At 37.8% G+C, this 19,543-nt stretch overlaps 3 protein-coding genes across 4 annotated transcripts in view; 2 read left to right on the forward strand and 1 right to left on the reverse strand.

Moving 5' to 3' along the window:
* LOC134798158 (DNA-directed RNA polymerases I, II, and III subunit RPABC1) overlaps window positions 1-1,524 on the reverse strand; it is a 93,123-nt gene extending 91,599 nt beyond the window's left edge. For both annotated transcript variants that reach the window (XM_063770499.1, XM_063770498.1), the window contains exons 1-3: window positions 1,369-1,524; window positions 1,101-1,189; window positions 74-252 (exon numbers count right to left, since the gene is read on the reverse strand). In XM_063770499.1, the coding sequence (XP_063626569.1) occupies window positions 74-252; window positions 1,101-1,189; window positions 1,369-1,425 (325 nt within the window). In that variant the 5' untranslated portion in view covers window positions 1,426-1,524. The remainder of the gene's footprint in view (window positions 1-73; window positions 253-1,100; window positions 1,190-1,368) is intronic.
* Window positions 1,525-1,806: 282 nt separating this feature from the next.
* Window positions 1,807-5,061, forward strand: LOC134798159 (leptin receptor gene-related protein). The gene is made up of 4 exons (XM_063770500.1): window positions 1,807-1,925; window positions 3,187-3,262; window positions 3,638-3,824; window positions 4,777-5,061. Exons 1-4 carry the CDS (start codon window positions 1,910-1,912, stop codon window positions 4,888-4,890), a joined length of 393 nt encoding a protein of 130 aa, XP_063626570.1. The 5' UTR covers window positions 1,807-1,909; the 3' UTR covers window positions 4,891-5,061.
* Window positions 5,062-14,013: 8,952 nt separating this feature from the next.
* LOC134798141 (actin-related protein 3) lies at window positions 14,014-15,520 on the forward strand. The gene has a single exon (XM_063770478.1). It carries the CDS (start codon window positions 14,221-14,223, stop codon window positions 15,475-15,477), a length of 1,257 nt encoding a protein of 418 aa, XP_063626548.1. The 5' UTR covers window positions 14,014-14,220; the 3' UTR covers window positions 15,478-15,520.
* Window positions 15,521-19,543: the final 4,023 nt, after the last annotated feature.

Raw genomic sequence — 19,543 nt, forward strand, 5'->3', positions numbered from 1 at the left:
CTTTGCCCACCACTGGAGTATAATATTGCGGCTGGGTATAATATATTTAATATTAATACAGTATGAATGTTACCTGCTTGCACAACTACAATTGCTCTGTGAATATTCTCTTCCTGCATCCTAGTACAGTAAGTCTTGATAGTTTTGATGCCAATCTTGGGTTCGTCGGGGAAGAACACGAACATCTGGTCAGTGGGGTCATCATTATGGGCCACCAGCACAATCAGATCACTCCGAGCTGGCCGCTTTTCACTTGAAATATAAACAGTTAATGATGAATCATGTTCCGCACTGAGTTGAGTTTTTATTTATTTATTTTAAACACATCAAAAATAGTACAAAAGGCAGACTGAATGTCTTGTGGCATTCTCTACCAGTTAACCATTGGGCCACACAGAAAAAGTTGGGTACAGTGAGTTTTGTGGTCACTAGATGTCATTAATCACATTACCCAAACCAATACATTTCTAGACTAGAAATAAGAAAATGAGTTTTGATATTGATATATTGAAATTTCTATAACAACCGAAAGGTTATTATTTATTTATGACCTACTCTATAATTTTTCTTTTACAACAAGTATCACTGGCATATACTGTCAACATGTCAAACACTGACAAGTGTATGACATGCCTCTGGCAATCAGATTCAGATTTGTTTTGCTAGGTAATATTTTTACATAAATCGCAAGTAAACTGTTTAAACAATGCAGCCTACTGTGTTACAAGTATTAGATGAGAAAGTTAAAAATGCATTAATAAACCAAACTTTGTCAGACAACACAAGATTACACTTGGGTAAGTAACATTTATGAGATTTGAGTAGTTATTTACATTTAACTAACATTTTAGCTCAGTATTGTACTTACTACACACTACAATTATTAAACTATGAAATGAATGTATGTACAATTTTTTAGTTTCCAATGAGGTCAAGTTTTAGTTGTTGGTTACACTATACTAGTATATAGTATGAGCTATGTACTGTTCTGTATAAAAATAAAAACTACGTATCAAATCAAAAGTGAAACAATTTATTATTATTCAATTAAGATTAGTCCAGAAGTAACACTATTAAATTATTATAAAGGGAGGACAAACCTGGGTTTATCACCAAACTGTTCTTTAAACTGATCGAGAGTTTGATCCAATTCATCCTGTGTAACCAAGTATCCACGGTCGTGGCACAACTGAAAAATATCACATTCGAGTAAACCCCATGTAAATAACAATACCAAATTAAAAGAATAAAAAGAAGTGTGGCGATTTAAACAAATTAGCAAAGGCAGTAAACACATCGATTGACTATTGTCAGGAAAAATACAAACATATATTTACTTTAGAACACAGACATAACCTATAAACTTACTTGCATTACAGTTTTTCTTATACGCCATAATTTGTAGGTTTCCGCATCATCATCCATTATTAATAAAATAAAATTTACTTCTGTACTGATTATGTATTAGTGTTAATTTCAATTATTACGGCAAATAAACGTTAAAGCCAGTCAGTAAGTATCCCTCCAACCAAAATTACCAAATCCGACTCCAAAAAGCAACAGCCAAGCAAAATGTCAAAACAAAGTTCTGTTTGAGACATCAGTAAAAACGCGTAGATTAAATATAGATATTAATTTATTATTGGTTTGTTGGTATACATTTCAACGGACAAACAAGTTAGCCAACATAAAAAAGTTAGAATATGAATTTGCTTGCAAAATCTGTACTCTGTGGTGAAATTCTAATCGGTTCTCATTGTTCTCAATCTATCTAGTCTGTATCTGATTTTTCTTCGTATTGTATTGTATGTGTACTCAATCGTCTCAATCTGCCCTTGTAAAATTTAGCAATTCCAACGATATTACAAACACTTGATTGCCCAGTTTTTAGTGAGTGTAATTTACAACAATGGCAGGCATTAAAGGTAATATGATACATTTTATATCGTCTAACAGTCTTGCAATCTTGAGATTAAAATTCATGAAAGTCAGTCTCAATGACTCATTTCTATTATTTACAAATAAGTTCTTAATTTTTATCTACCGCTAGTCTAATTTGTTTATTTTTTTCTTTTCATGTTTTACTCATGGATTAATTACAGGGTAAGTTCATTGTGTTTATATTAGTAGCTTTTATTGATGATATCAGATTTGTTAGTAAGTAGGACAGACTGTAGGTACTTCGTACTCTAATGAGATTTTACACTATAACACCTTGGCTAATGTGTCAACATTATGTAAAGAAATGATGCCAACTAGATGTTCAAACATGTGATAAAAAAATATTTCTACATTTTCATAATATTTATACAAAAACTATGTTTAAATTAATCTTTGTGTAGGTATTTTATACATCAATATAGTATACGTATTTCTAATTAATGCTAAGCATATTCTAAACTAATTATGATGTTCTCATGGTATCTTAAAATGTGCCTGTGTTGATAGATATTGTAGCATGTATTTGCAAAATGAAGAATTTGCGTCCTTCAAAATATTTATTTCTTCTTATTTTATTTTGACCAGTCTTAAATAACTTTCTTTTCTTCTGGCAACTGTTGGTTCTACTGATTCTGAATACCTTTATTTTTGAACCACAATGGTGACAAATAAGCATGCTGTGTGCTAGAATAGCAAGTGCCCACAGGCTGCGGTGACTGTTTAACATCAGTTGGGCAGCACACTTATTTGCCACAGCCTATGGGCACTAGCAACTCTAGTGGAGTAACTCAAGTTTTGCCTACCATATGTATTGTTTCTGAGCAAAAAGTTTCACTTTGTCACTTGCCATAACAATGCTTTGACAGGTTATTTGTATAACAATACAAGCAAATCTCGTCCTTATGGTAAGGGACAAAGTGGGACCTTTGACTAGACTTCAACACATAAGCTTACAAGGTTTCTGAATCATGAAAATGTCCCATTTTGTATATTCTACAATGGAATAGTTTTTTTTGAAGTGAAAACGCTTCGTAAGACGAACACGTGACCTGATCGAAAAACTGTTACAATGTCATTGAGCTTTCACTTCTGCCGGCACTCCCGGAGTGCAACCCGTTGTTGTTTTATTACCCACTTCCATGTGGTGTTGTAAAAACAAAATTTCGAAAAACCCAGTTTTTGTTTTGTCTCTTTATGCTTAGGTACCTAGTGATTGTAATAAAACTTTTTGGTTAACTGATTTCAGGTTGATAGCTCTGGCTTTTGCTGGCTCCATTGGTATGACCATGGTTATACTAGCGTGTGCCTTACCGCAATACAGGTAATTATATTCTCAACTTTATGGTTTCTTTACTATTATGATTATATGCAATTAACTAGAATTGTGGTTAATAATATGGCAGATTTAAATTCATTTATGACATGACTACTTTTTATGGTATAAGCATGGAATTTTAAACCTTGACATGTTTTTACTTGACAGCTGAACCAATTAAGAATAAATAAGTATTATAGGACAATTTTACACAGATCAACCTAGTCCCACAGTAAGCTCAATAAGGTTGTGTTGACATCCACTTATTTTTCAATAACTGGATAAATTGATAGGTACCTACTGTAAACACATCCATGCCACTATTATATGCTTGCATACAAAATGACAACATACATTTTTCCAATTTTTTTGTACTTTCAGACTATGGTGGCCATTCTTCGTAGTCCTGTTTTATGTGCTGTGTCCCATCCCAACGATGATAGCACGCCGACACACAGACAGCACTGCGGGTGGTAATTCACCCTGTATGGAGACAGCTGTCTTTCTGACCATGGGCCTGGTTGTCAGTTCGTTCGGTTTACCCATTGTGCTTGCACATGTAGGCACTGTAAGTAAAAAAGTGTTGTTTTTTCTTGCATGTGTACATAGACTAGGAATCCTCTAGACGGAGTTTAGAGCGATTATTTCATGAAACCGATGCTGCCAAAAATACGGGGGTGCGGGGGACGAGGTGAGCGAGATCCCGTGCCGTGATTGGTCTGTTCAAAGACACGGACGTCACACAAAGACACTTTCGACTCGAAAATGGAGTAAAACTACCATATGCGTGGCAGAGGGGGTAGAGCTACTATGCTCAGTCTGGAGGATGTCTTGTCTGTGCATGTGTATTAAATAAAAAAATGTTTAGACGACAATGGTCTAAAACATATATCACTAATATGGGAATATGTCTCACGAAAGTTTAATATCGATCAAATAAAAAATATTGCATTTGTGGCAGAGTAAGGGCAAGCTGTCCTGCAAACTCAAAACTGTTAACTGAGCTTGCAAAATTTAGTAACAATTGTACAATACCATTCTGTGAAGTTGCAGGGACATAGATTCCTCCCAGGACCCCAAAACAACCGGTCGTATTTTGCCCTCTGCCATACAAGGTTTCTTTACAATATTAACCAGAATAGTGGTCTACCTCAGCATTTCCCAAACTATGGGCCCTGAAACTACTAGGAAATCTGAGGGTCACCAATAATAGAGGTGGATCCCGAAGCTGGCAGTTTTTGTTTGGTGGGTCGGAGCCCTGTCAACTTTGAGAACTCCTGGTCTATCTTGTTGGGGCATCACGCTTTTATTGGGATTAACATTTTTATACCACTATTACTCTTGCGTGAATGTTACACTCACAATTAAGTATAATTCAATTCATGAGATACAGCCTGGTGACAGACGGACGGACAGTGGAGTCTTAGTAATAGGGTCCCGTTTTTACCCGTTGGGTACGGAACCCTAAAAAAGGTATCCTAATGAACAAAATTGCTAAAAACCGTCTTGATTTTTTCCAGATTGCAGCGGGGGCATGCTACTTGACCCTCGCAGGCAATGTGATAGTGTACCTGACCATTCTCGGATTCTTCACAATCTTCGACATGGAGGACTCAGATTATGCAATGTGGTGAGAAATCTAGAACATTGACACGGAGGACAATGTTAGGGCAAATGATAAATCTAACATAAGAAATGGAGCATTACATGAAGTTGTCTACCGTTGTCCTGTAAACGCGAATTTTGTGAAGATTTGCAGTTATATGAGTTTATTTTCTGCGACAAGTCTAAAATATGCCCAGAAAAATAAACAATTGGCTTTAAACACTGAAAAAAAGGTAAAAGACAGCCCATGGAATGCTTCAAATGTGTTTTTGTCTATGCTTATAAGTCTGAGAAATTATAATACTGATTATATTGTTGTTAGTTGATGTAATCAGACAATATTTAATTTGAAAGTGTCATTTTCTACAGTTTGTATCTCAATGTTACATTTACTTATATGCTTAATCAGACATTGCAAACATAAGTTCAAGCAGGAGTAATCTAGATGATTGGCTATTGGACAGTTACACTTCAGGAGACAGATTTAGATGTTGGACCTGCAGTTCGGATATATCCATCGTTGGCGTCGAAAAGGTTAAATCTGGATCGGGCTCCTGATAAAATACCTATTTGAGTTTACTAAGATTTTGATAGCATGAATTAATTAAGTCATATAAGTGATGAATTTTGGCAAGTCTTTCTTGTTTGACTTATGTTTGTTACAACGTGTGGTGGCCTGAATAACGAGAGTTAAACCTATAAATTGAATTTCGCGACACAACAAACTATTTGCATTACAATAATACTCGTAGTTGCATATATAAAAACAAAATGAATAATACATGTCACAAATTTAGGGATAAAAACGTAGGAGATGAGATATTATATTTAAAGAGCGATCTCCTCCAGACAACTGTTGGGAGTGTTGGGTATCTGAACAAACAAATGTGTCGCTTAACTTCAAACTCGGACAAATCCATTCGACCCTCTCAGCAAATATCTACTCTATTACCTTTTCTTAATACCAAAATTGCATTATCTGACAGTATTATTTACCCGAGTTTGAAGTTAAGCGACTCAAATATTGTCCAATCTGTTCTAAGTTAAGTCGTGTCCAGACGGGGACAATTCTTCGCCAATCTGATTAAATTACCCGATCAAATCAGGCCGTACGGATGCAAACGCCAATTTAGCTCGTCGAATTCAACGGCCGATTATGACCGATATTACCGATAAAATGGGGTGCGGACGCAAGAATAACAATTTGTCACGCTAGTATTCGCGTTTGGTGGCATTTTTTAAATTAGAGCGCTCAAATATCACCATAAATTTAAAAATTGATGAAAGTGGCCAAATTATGGCCTTTACGCACCACCTGATTTGATCGGACAATTTAATCAGATTGGCGAAAAGTTGTTCTCGTCTGGACAGGCCTTCAAAGTGGAAAAGATCTTATAAATAGAGATAAATTTCACTTTAAAATGTGTATATTAAAAGACTTGTGTAAGAGTTAAGCATTTTACCAGGCAACTGAATAAAAGTATTATTTTGACATTGATCGTGCCTACACGCTACTGGATGACAAAAAATAGATGCTCGAAATAATGTAAATTAGATAACATGAAAGCCACGCCTATCGGGTGCGGCGCGTCATCATGAACCTTGTGGGAATGCACGAAGGTTGATATTGGTCTGTAGCCACGCGCGTCAGTTGACGTCTTTGGCAGTCTATAAAATAGGCAGGCTATAAAATATTTATTTAAATTGGAACTTAAATATCTGTCGATAGACTCGATAGAGTTGAATACTATAATAACTGCTATATTATATGGTTGCATATGCGGTAAAGGGTTAAAAGGTTCGTCTTTCGTTATTCAGACTCACTCTCTGAAAGAGTATAATCAATCTCAGTTTGATTATTATAGGTTAAGGAATTTTAGTGTAAGTATACAGGATGTTTTATTTATATTATTTTGTTATTTCTGTTGAAAATTCTCACTCAATGTAACCACCAAAGTTCTATCTGGATTATTGATATATTTATACGAACAGATTTTATTTTTTTATTGTAAATTATCAGATAGACACGCCTTAAATAAAGTAATACCGTTATGTGAAAGCTTAGACACGAAAGTCTGCAAGTAATTAGATATAATCTGGCTTTAAAAAATGTAAGTGGTGTGGATACTTATAGGTATATTTTAAAAGCACTAACAAACGGTCGGACGGGACCGTGACCTTGGTACGGTTTGAGGTCTGTTCGATCGAGTGGAAGGTGGTTCGCTGTACGTCTGTTATGGCTCCTCTACACGATGGGCCAGCGCCGGCCACTCCAAGGGACGCAGCCATGCGGTAGAATGAGATAGCAATATCACTTGCTCCCTCTAACGCATAAATGCGTCCCTTGGAGTGGCCGGCGCTGGCCTATCGTGTAGAGGAGCCATTAAGGACGCAGCTGTGAGTGCAAGCGAGAAAGAGATATGCTGACCGGATCAGGGCCGCGGTCCGGTACGCCCGTCTATTAGCACTATAATTTGTAAGGGCTCGTTTACACAACATCAACTGTCGATGGCGGCTGTTAACAATAAACACGCCCTTATTTCCAAAAGCCATTAAAGAAATTCTTAATAATCTCAATTCTTAAAAACCTAAGCATCAATCTGTCCGTCATGATCACTCATCATCGTAGCGTTGCCACAGCTCACTTAGGAAACCTGGAGTCTGATAGGCAACCAAATCCCAAGAATTGGCTCATTAGTTTTTTTTACGAAAATGACAAATCTTACCTTAACCCTTTAAACGCCACGCCTTTTATGTACAAAGCGCCATTGTAAACCTTATTAGACTGCCCGAAGGTTGATATTACATTGTAGCAGAGCGCGTCAGTTGGCGGTCAAAGGATTGATACACATAGGAGATACTTGGTCCTTATTGGGATTAGTCAGATCTCCTCACGAGGTTTGCTACACCAAAAAGTAATGGCTCTACACGTTGGGCCAACGCCGACCAATCCATGGGACGCATTTATGTGTTAGAGGGAGCAAGTGATATTGCTATCTCATTCTACCGCATGGCTGCGTCCCTTGGATTGACCGGCGTTGGCCCATCGTGTAGAGGAGCCGTAACAGCGGTAAGTGATCATTATTAAACCAGTTGCTTTTGTTTGATAATAATGACTAAGCATACCCCCTTATTCATAAACGCGCTATAAATTGCATACCTATTGCCGTGGCTAGCTCTTAGACCATAAAATGTGAGACGCAATACACATTAGACAAAGAAATTGTATTGTATAGGTGCAATAACACCCTAAGGCCCTCATGGTGAAAATATTCGCTGACCCGGGTGTAATCTCGGTGACTCAGATCAAAGAGAATAGATAGTATAGACGGGTCCTGTCATAGTAAATTTTGTAGTCACAGTAAATTTACTGCCATCTATCGACACACGACTAAAACTCAAAATGAAAACGTATAAAACTATCGAAAAAAATTATATATATGGATAAATTATTTTATTATTTTTATATCATTTTGACCCATGTTCATTCACTGATACCTATGTGTTAAAATTGTTAAATATGAAACGGTGTCGTCAACGCCATCTAGCCGACCATAGGCCAGAGGTGTGTGCGCCATCTATCCGAGAATTACTTTTTCTTGATTTCCGAGGCACGTTTTTTTCTTAGACTTTATTCATCTTATACGGAGTTACATATGTCTTTGCTCCGATGGCGGATTTATCAGTACCGCTACTTGACACTAGATGTCAAGAGTGTCGCGACAAATGAAAAATGTATTGCTCAACATTTCGCAACATTACGAGCGCAAGGAGTTGAAAATAGAGTTCCGTTGCAGACCCGCACCTTATCGATGATTTAGCGAGTCCTTTGCACTTTCAGTTCAAATAAGTACCTATAATAACAAGTGTAAAGTTAGATAACAAATGAATTTGAAACCATTTTTAATTTCAATCATTTAAAGTTAGTTTTCATTGAAACGTAACTATAGCCGGTCAAACAAGTTGTCAGTAGAAAAAGGCGCGATATTCATATTTTCTATGGTTCGATTATTTGTTCCTGAGTCATGGGTGTTTTCTATGTATATAAGTATGTATTTATCTATATAAGTATGCATATCGTCGCCTAGCACCCATAGTACAAGCTTTGCTTAGTTTGGGGCTAGGTTGATCTGTGTAAGATGTCCCCTAATATTTATTTATTTATTTATTTATAAAAACCTCAATTAGCTAATAATCGTTTGTCCTTATCTGTCATTTTGACTTATGTATTTGTAAGAAAGGGATAAAACATAATTTAACTATATCAGTCCCGTAAAGTCTTACGAATAAGGGGGTTAGCCTAGAGCGGCCCACCATACAAGGAAAATTGGCAATCGAATTTGAATCAACGGCATTAGAAAATAGAGTTGATTTTGTTTTGTTTTAAAATAGAACGAAATAAAATGAAAGCAACCCTGTTCCATTTCATTGAAGGTAATTTGTACTAGTATTAAAACATTGAACCCCAAGAAGGTAGGTCTTATATTATTTTGATAATAATCACTACCTACTAACGAAAACTTAATGCATTCTAAGCTGGCCACTCTCATAAAACAATACCTACATATTATGTATACTACTTGTTAGATCTAACAACTTAATGAATTATTTGTTACCCTTTTGAACGCCACAGACGGCAATTGACGTCAACGCAAAATCGTGACAACGACGCCAAAGACGGCATATGACGTCGATCGTTTTTTGATGAAAATCTACTGAAAAACACCCCACTTTTAGGTTGGTATTATTTATTCACAAAACTAAATTATACCCCCGTAGCGTCAGTGGCACGGCAAATGGATGCGCCGTTTGGCGTTCAAAAGGTTAATAATTCCAAATTATTTTGGAATAAGGTAGAAGGTTTATTTTGAATATTTTTTTGGCATAAAATTTAATCGAAAATGACGTCAAAATGTTGTTTCGGTACCCCTATTGATACTTTCTATCTTTACATTCCTGTTATGTAAATTTTGTAAATATAGTGTTAGTACCTATCAGGTCACATTAAATAATTATTACCTGCTTTAACATAACAAAGTTGTTTCATTTTTCGTAATAGGTACCTACCTAAATAGTGTGAGCCTTGGTCAAACTGGCGGGGAGCTTAAAGCCGGGTATTCATTAGGCAACTTTTGTTAATAAACACTGTTTAATGACTGTTTATAAACAGTGTTGCACAATGTTTCATCACCTCTGTAAACATGTTTATAAACAAGGATGATGAAATATTGTTGCATAAACATGTTGCTGTGTTCCCCACTCCAGGTGGAGAACAAGACGAAACATTCAGTTTATAAACAGATGTCATCGAGTGTGGACGTGTGTGACGCAAGTTTAGAAACATGGAAATAGTACTACCTCCTCGGGCGACATCCTAGCAACAACTAAACTAGTGTGGACTGCTAAGTTTCAGAAACAGTGTTTACGGTAAACTTGTTACAAAACATGGTGATCAAATTCATAAACAGTTGATTAACAAATGTTGCCTAATGAATACCCGGCTTTTCCATTGGGTTATAACCAAAGTAAGTACATATAAAAATTGGGCTAAAATATAGATCTCAAGATAGCCAAGGGACGGGACGCAGCTATAAGGGCTTGTGCACAAATCACGCGAGGTTCGATAGGGGGTGGGGGGGTCACGAAAAAAATCACGTTGGGGGGGTATAAGGAAACCTCACGTGTATTTTTCTACAGTGAACGAAACTATGAAAAAAAACACCTACCACATGAGTAGATACTTTTTCTCGGTTTCGTTAAAGATAAATCTTCACTCTGCACTTCAAAATAGCGAGTCTATTTAACGAAAACAGAAAAATAAAAAAAGATTTTCTATATACAATACCTACAATTTTTCTTAAAATTATGTCAAATAAAAAAATTCTAAAAAATACACGTGAGGTTGTGTGGGGGGTAGAGAAAAACCTCACCAAATATCATCAGGGGGGAGGGGGGGTCAAAAAGTAGCCGAAAACACCTCGCGTGATTTGTGCACAACCCCTAAGACGGGATGAGATATCAATATCGCTTGTTTCATATAACTTAGTCTACTCTAGGCATAGACAATCGTGGTCACTTACGAATAATAGTCGATAACTTTATACGATATCGACGTGGTATTCTTATCGTAGCCCGTAACCATGTTCAGCAAAACGATAAACATACGACTATCGTTAAAAGACGACAGTAGATTCCACGCGCAATATTATATAACCTTGCTAAGCCCACTGGTTACATATTATATCAGAATACCGAAAACTGATTTACCTAATGTTGAATCACCTATGCTTGATTCACCTATTTTTAAATTATCTATTGATAATTTTACCTAAATATTGACTGACCTAAGTTTATAATACCTAAGCTCAAATAACCTAATGGACGAAACACCTAATGCACGATATACCTAATGCACGTTTTACCTACTGCACGTTTCACCTAAAGCCGATATACCGAATGCACGTTTCACCTAAAGCTATTATACCTAATGCACGAATTATCTATAGCTAATATACCTAATGAACGACTTGATTTACCTAATGGACGAAATACCTAAAGTTGATATACCTCCTGAACGAATTACTTACTGTCGATATCCCTAATGCACGGAATACCTAAAGTCTAAATACCTAGCACAAAATTCATATAATTTTGCCGAATGATCAAGTGGCAACTCCACCCAATAAATCGTATGATTTCCCAACCTTACAGTAGAAACTGTTTGTTTGGATAACAACTTAAAAATACACTTTTAGAAACAGTACGTTTTAGGTAGTAGAATGATTTCGTAAGTCTAATACAAAACACAAAATCTTTATTTTTGTAAGTTAACATCATGACGATGAAACCTAAGTCGGTTTGGCACTGTTTGGTCGCAGTTAACCTAACACGCTCCTCCTCGCTTTGCTCGTCGTCGCACCTATCTGGACTCTGTCAAATGACTAGACCTTATATTATAATAAAAAATAGTAAGCCAATTGAATGATTTGGCTAAACATTTATACCAAATGTTCTATGTCCTAATAATATTCTACTAAACAATAATTATATTTTTGATTTTGATTTTAGGTATGTATTTCGTTCATTAAGTGCATCGACTTCAGGTATTTTGTGCATTAGGTGTATAGAATTTAGGTATTTCGTTTATTAGGTATGTTAACTTTAGGTAATTCGATCATTAGGTATACCGACTTTAGGTAATTCGTGCAGTAGGTATATTAGCTTTAGGTATTTCGTGTAATAGGTAAATCGGTTTTAGGTCTTTCGAGCATTAGGTGTTTCAACTTTAGGTAAATCGACCATAGGTATTCTGAGCTTAGGTAAACCAATAATTATATTTTTGATTTTGATTTTAGGTATGTATTTCGTTCATTAAGTGCAGCGACTTCAGGTATTTTGTGCATTAGGTGTATAGAATTTAGGTATTTCGTTTATTAGGTATGTTAACTTTAGGTAATTCGATCATTAGGTATACCGACTTTAGGTAATTCGTGCAGTAGGTATGTTAACTTTAGGTAATTCGATCATTAGGTATACCGACTTTAGGTATTTCGTGTATTAGGTATATCAACATTAGGTAATTCGATCATTAAACTAAACTAAACTAAACATTAGGTATACCGACTTAGGTATTTCGTGTATTAGGTATATCAACATTAGGTAATTCGATCATTAGGTATACCGACTTTAGGTATTTCGTGTATTAGGTATATTAGCTTTAGGTATTTCGTGTAATAGGTAAATCGGTTTTAGGTCTTTCGAGCATTAGGTGTTTCAACTTTAGGTAAATCGACCATAGGTATTCTGAGCTTAGGTAAACCAATTGTAGGTGAGCTTAGGTTAATTGATCATTAGGTATTTTAAAAAATAGGTGAAATGAGCATAGGTGATTCAACATTAGGTAAATCGATTTTCGGTATTCTGATATGTAACCCTTAGTCTTTATAAAGGCCCCAGTACACAATGGGCCATCGCCGGCCACTCCAAGGGACGCAGCCATGCGGTAGAATGAGATAGCAATATCACTTCACTTGCTCCCTCTAACGCATAAATGCGTCCCTTGGAGTGGCCGGCGATGGCCCATTGTGTACTGGGGCCTTTACGTTGGCGTGGTTGGCCCTAAAGCGCTTCACACATCTTCACACTTAATTCAGTAACTGACGACAAGGATACAGCATGGATACAGCAATACGTAGAAGGGAGATGCAGATATGTCTACCGTACCTATAGCTGCGTCCCTGTAGTAAGTTACTAAACTCTAAAGGCGTGTCCAGATTAGTCAATTTTTCGCAAATCTGATTCAATTGCCCGATCGAATCAGGAGGTGCGGCGCAAATACTAATTTGGCTCGCCGAATTCAACCGCCGATAATGACCGATAAAATGAGGTGCGGACGCAAGAATACTAATTTGTGAGGCCAGTATTTTCGTTCTGGGGCATTTTTTCAATTTAGAGGGCTTTAATATCACTATAAATCTAAAATTGGAGATAGACGCCAATTCCCCGTCTGGATACCACTTAAAAGTGCATTCTGACCACTTCACGAATCAATTCAATTCATGATGTGTCGATGCAATTTTATAGCTCGTAGATGATGCAAGATGCTACGCTCTAACTAAAGTCACTTAACTAAAGGAACCTTCGTGAATTTGGTAACTGACGATCCACATCAGAACGAGGGATATATCTCCATCTGACTTCTACGTATTGCTGCGTCCCTGTCCTCAGGTACTGAATTCAGGAAGAGTGCAAAACTCACCACCACGGAAGAGGTGCTATATTTTTATACTGACACGATATTAAAGTATAGTTGAATTATCGAGAAGATGGAATTGCATTTGTAGTGGTTGTATGCTGATAGTACAAGAAAATAGAAAATTCAAATATAGAATGCCTGTAAACAAACAATACTACTACATATGCAATTCCACGCTCTCGATGATTCATCTATAACGTTTAAACAAGCTGCTCAGACAGTTTTTTACTCTTGGCAGCGTTCTGAAACCTAATCATAACTTATATTCGTTTATTTAAGACATAATTTAATAAAGTAAAATCAAATCAATCATAAATATAATACGTGATAATATTGAAATTTATCTTGACCACAAAACTCTTAAGTTTGGTTTTACTAAACCCATAAAACTCTCGAAAAGTCTGCTCAAAAATCATCCCGATCACGAATAGGTTTCCGAACATACTTGTGCTTTCTCATTGGTTGAAGTTGACACTTATCTTTGAGTGTGATTCATACGTCAAAGTACCTAAGCAATATTTTACCGAAGTCCGCACCCTTTTAAGCTCTAAATTTCATATCTATTTATTTTTTATTCTTTAAAAATATAAGTAACAGTGTCGCAATGGGAGACCATTTGCCTGCTTGTGTCATCGATGTGGGTACCGGCTACACCAAGCTGGGGTTCGCCGGCAACAAGGAACCTCAGTTTATCATTCCGTCAGCCATAGCGATAAAGGAAACGGCGAAAGTCGGCGATCAGAGTACCAGGCGCATGACGAAAGCGGTCGAGGACTTGGATTTCTTCATCGGCGATGAAGCGTTCGACGCGACGGGGTACTCGGTGAAGTATCCCGTGCGCCACGGGCTTGTGGAGGACTGGGACCTCATGGAGCGTTACATAGAGCAATGTATTTTTAAGTATCTCCGCGCTGAGCCTGAAGATCATCATTTCTTGCTCACCGAGCCGCCGCTAAACACGCCGGAGAATCGTGAATATTTGGCAGAGATTATGTTTGAGTCATTTAATGTGCCAGGGTTGTATATCGCCGTGCAAGCGGTGTTAGCGCTCGCTGCGTCGTGGAAGTCGCGTACGTCAGCCGAACGCACTTTCACGGGTATTGTAGTCGACAGCGGCGATGGCGTCACCCATATAGTGCCTGTAGCTGAAGGATATGTCATTGGATCATGTATCAAACACATCCCTATAGCTGGTAGGAACATTACCTCATTCATCCAGTCACTCCTGCGTGAGCGCGAGGTAGGCATCCCACCGGAACAGAGCTTAGAAACGGCAAAAGCTATTAAGGAGAGATACAGCTACATTTGCCCCGATATTGCCAAAGAGTTTGCCAAATATGACAGTGACCCAGCAAAGTGGATGAAGAAGTACTCAGGCACAAATGCTATTACTAAGAATCCGTTTAGTGTAGATGTTGGTTACGAGAGATTCCTGGGACCAGAGATTTTCTTCCACCCTGAGTTTTCTAATGCAGACTTCACTGTGCCGTTGAACGAGATGGTTGATGATGTCATTCAAAACTGCCCTATTGATGTGAGGAGAGGTCTGTATGGAAACATTGTGTTGTCTGGTGGTTCAACTATGTTCCGAGACTTTGGTAGGAGACTGCAGCGTGACATTAAGCGCACAGTAGACGCAAGACTGAAACTCTCAACTATGCTCTCTGAGGGCCGGATCACGCCTAAGCCTATTGATGTGCAGGTGATCTCTCACAACATGCAGAGATATGCGGTCTGGTTCGGAGGAAGTATGTTGGGATCAACCCCTGAGTTCTACCAGGTGTGCCACACTAAGCAGGCTTATATGGAGTATGGTCCGAGCATCTGCAGGCACAACCCTGTCTTTGGAACCATGACATAATGCGCTCAAACACATGAAATTACAGTAAAATAATGTATTATCAGTTTTATTTACTACTTATTAGTTTTAAGTATCCATTGTTTTTATAAGTATTAATTTTTGATCATTATTTTAAAATGATTACTATTCTATACACCAACAGGAAGTATAGCTGCAAAATATGTTCACAAAGATATTTAATATGAACTATTTCCTTAGTTGATATATTAATTCTATTATTTTAAGCTGGAGGCACCATTGTAAATTTTACGCATTTAATTTTAGCATTCCAGCTTTTTAAAATATACTTAGAATATTAAATATGTTGGACTATTATTTACTACCATATCCTTTTGACACTTTGAAATGCTGTAAAGAAAAAAATTGTCAATGTTATCAACTCAAGTTTTTTTTGTTCTGTGAGCAATTTACACATGTTACCTATTCATTGAATTCATTCACTTTCATTTCCGAAACGAAACACGACACCCTTCGGCCTGAAGTGGGCGTACTCGATGGTCACCTGCAGCGGTCACGGCGGCACGACGGATTGTTAGTGGACTCTTAAGGCTGGTAGATTGCATATTCCTTTCCTAATTTAAAAACATAATAAACATTATGGTTTTTTAAATTGATGTTCACCATCAGCACCTGTAAAATCGCTAAAATAATTTTCCACTAGCTTGAAAAAATGGAGTTCTGAGGGAAGAAATATTAAAAAGGGTGATTGGATCAAGGGTCAGATGCAGAAGGCGGTAATTTTGGACACGGCGCGTATAGTACGTCGGTTCCTCACTCTGCGGCCCTGACCACCGGTAGCTTGGGCCTTGCCCCGCTGCTGGCGGCACCCTAGGTGAGGTTTTTATAATGTGTTTTTTATTGTTTTGTAAGTGTTTTTATATTTCACTTTTGTATTCATATAATAAAATGCCTAACTTAAGAATTGAAGAATAAATAAAGAGTATAATAAAAACAAAAACAGAATTGAAACCTCCTTTTTGAATTACGAAGTACCTACCTAGTCGGTAAAAAAAGTTATAAAGCACTTAATGGGACATGGGACCATATTTTAAGGCAGTAAAATCATGCCTTTTAATTTGATATCGACCAAACGCATGGTGGTATAATATGATGACGTTGCTCATCCCTTTTAACGATATACAACCTTAATAGGCACTCTAATTGGTTACATGCGAGCAAAATTATCTTTAAATCGGCTGGTTATCGATCTATCCAATTAAGCTGAATTTACGATACTGCCTCGAGAGCTGCTGTTGTAACTCTAGGTACATTTGAACCCTTATTGCGAAGTAATAGAGTACAAAAATATATACACATTTGCTGACACTACAAGATTTCAATTACCTACCCCTACAGCCTGCTATTCAAGGCAATTCCATTCATAAAATGTCAATGCTCTTTTCAGCTCCTAATTAAGTAAGGTGTTCTAACACGAGTTCTATAGGTAGGAACAATTATTAAAAGACGGTAAAACTGAATCTTGAAAAAGAATTATAAGTAGGTAGTAGATATGAGCGCCGATAGGCTTTTAGCCGGCGGCGGCGCGCCGGTCAAAATCGGTCGGCGGCGGCGGCGAATCGGCGGCGTGGCCTTGAAACACCTTTGATTAATGAAAAACTAATTCAAACTAAAATTTTACCGAAAAAATATGGTTTATTACAAGCAAAATTGATTGAATAAAGGTACGAAAAAAGTTTTATATAGCATAAACGGTATCGCGCCGATCGCGCGGCAACAGTGGCGGTCTTAATCTTGGCGAGGCCCTGGCCGGAAGATCTTTGCGAAGCCCTTATCTTTTGTGCTAAGTAAAAAGTAGCGGATTGACTGTATCAGGGGAACGTCTGGTCGACATTCCAAAGAGCCGAAGTGAGGAAAATTCAAGCTCCGTCATTAGCCAATATCGACCCAACAAACCGATTTATGTCAAAAAGTGAGGCCCAAGGCCGAGCTCCAACTAAAACCGTAGACCTGATTCCGACGCCTTCCCATGCGAGGCCAGAGGCTGAGCTGCAGGTAAGCATACAGCTTAGAATCGAAGGCCAAATATGAGCTTTGCTGACGGCCGAATGCCCGGAGCGCCTTTTACGGCGCGCTTCTATGTGAGGCCGAAGGCCAAGCTGCAAGAGAGCAGAGCTTGGAATTGAACTATTGGTCCAGTGTAAGCAATTCCGAAGGCCGATAAAGACCGAGGCCATAGTGTTAAAGAGCTGGAGCTTTTCTGCAGGTGCATTCGTGTGAGACCAAAGGCCGTGCTGCAGTGAAGCTAAGATCGGAGAAGAACCAATGACCAGGCATTTTAAAAGCGAGCCCGAAAGTTAAGCTCCAAACAGGGCCGAAAACTTACGAGGTTCCGATAGCGTCTGCTATGCGAGCGATGCGAGGCCAAAGATTGGGCAGTAAGAGAGCAAATTTTGAAATTTGAACAATGGCCAAGCTTAAATGAGTAATTTCCGATGCCCTTCCGTGCGAAGCCAATGGCCGAACCTTTGGGCGTGAAAAGGCTTAATATCTGAAATTAACCCCTTTTTACACCTTTTAAAGACATTCAAACCATGCTTGCAATGATTAAATTCGCGGTGAATGACGGATGAGCTAGCCAGCTGGCAAAATTAGTAATTTCGTTGCCCTAACACTAGCAGCGCGGTTACCAAACAGAAAAGTTTGAATTTACCATCAATATTTTTGAATTATATGGACCTGAAATACCTTTTGAATGTCTATAAGCTATTCAGAGTAGCGCCGTTAAACATCTAAACTAGATAAAATATATATTATCTGATTCTGAAAGTAGTAGTATCTAACAAGGTCACGCCGATGCCACGCCGATAGGGCAGTGTCGGCGGCGGCGGCGCGAAAATTTTGTCGGCGGCGGCGGCGCGCCGGCGCGGCGCTCATATCTAGTAGGTAGTGTACATGGTAGTGTAGAAAGCTGACTGTTAACTCCGTTAAACAGTTGTGTGCACATTTGAAATCTAGGCATTAAGTACTTACCTAAATCCCTTCTCTCCCTCCTTAAATTCCTAAGTATTTGTGGGTTACCTACTTACACTAAGAAATACATCATCCTACTAAGTGGCTTAACATAGGCCAATAACAGAGGTGAGTGATTTTGTTTTCTTTTCAAATGTTTACTAAATAAACGGCATTAGCTGTTGTAGGTATAGGTACCAACAAGAAGCTTGAAAGTAGCACCTATAGGTATTTGTTATTAAGAGCCAACGGGAGTGGTCATTTCTCCATACAAACGTACTCCTCGTTTTCCTCCGTGGTTTTTGAAGCTAGAGCAATGATTTTTTCAACACAGATTAATATTGTCAATATCTGTGTCGGACCGTTTTGCTTTTTTTTGATATTTTCGTTTTTTAAGGCGCTAGAGCCCTTCAAAAAAGGCCAAAATGGCCTAATTGACTATGCCGCAATGAGAGGCGTGGCATTCAAAACTGATATCAATTACCCAAAAAAGCAAAACGGTCCGACACAGATAATTTCATAATCATTTAGATTTCCAAATTTGGTTACGATTGGTTAGTTAGTTTTGGAGGAGGAAACAGAGGAGTACGAAACCTCGATTTTTGAGATTTTTACGCAAGATTTTTCGCCTTGTCCTTATCGCACTACTTTTAGGGGGTCCATATTGGCTCATATACAATTTATTATTCGAATATTTCTAATAATACCGCTTTGTATTCATAATCATCATTTCTCCGAAAATTGTTTCTCATATATTTTTTTAATAGTTTTTGTACTACTACCTGCATTATTCATAACGATACATATTCCGTTTTTTTTACTCATAATGTTGTCACTGAGAATGTATCTGTGCCCATAATGTTATTTGTAAGAATTTCTCGAAGACTAAGGCGGGAGTATTTGCTCTCGCTACGCTGGCTCACTGTGAGGGTCACAGGATTTCGGTTCTGTGAGGTTCGCAGTTCTAACCTAAACTAACCCACCTTTCTGGCAGAATTTCGGTTCTGTGAGGGTCGCAGTTCTAACCTAACCTAACCCACCATTCTGGCAGCATTTCGGTTCTGTGAGGGTCGCAGTTCTAACCTAACCTAACCCA

This window comes from Cydia splendana, chromosome 16 (assembly GCF_910591565.1).
Source record: "Cydia splendana chromosome 16, ilCydSple1.2, whole genome shotgun sequence".
Lineage (NCBI taxonomy): Eukaryota > Metazoa > Arthropoda > Insecta > Lepidoptera > Tortricidae > Cydia > Cydia splendana.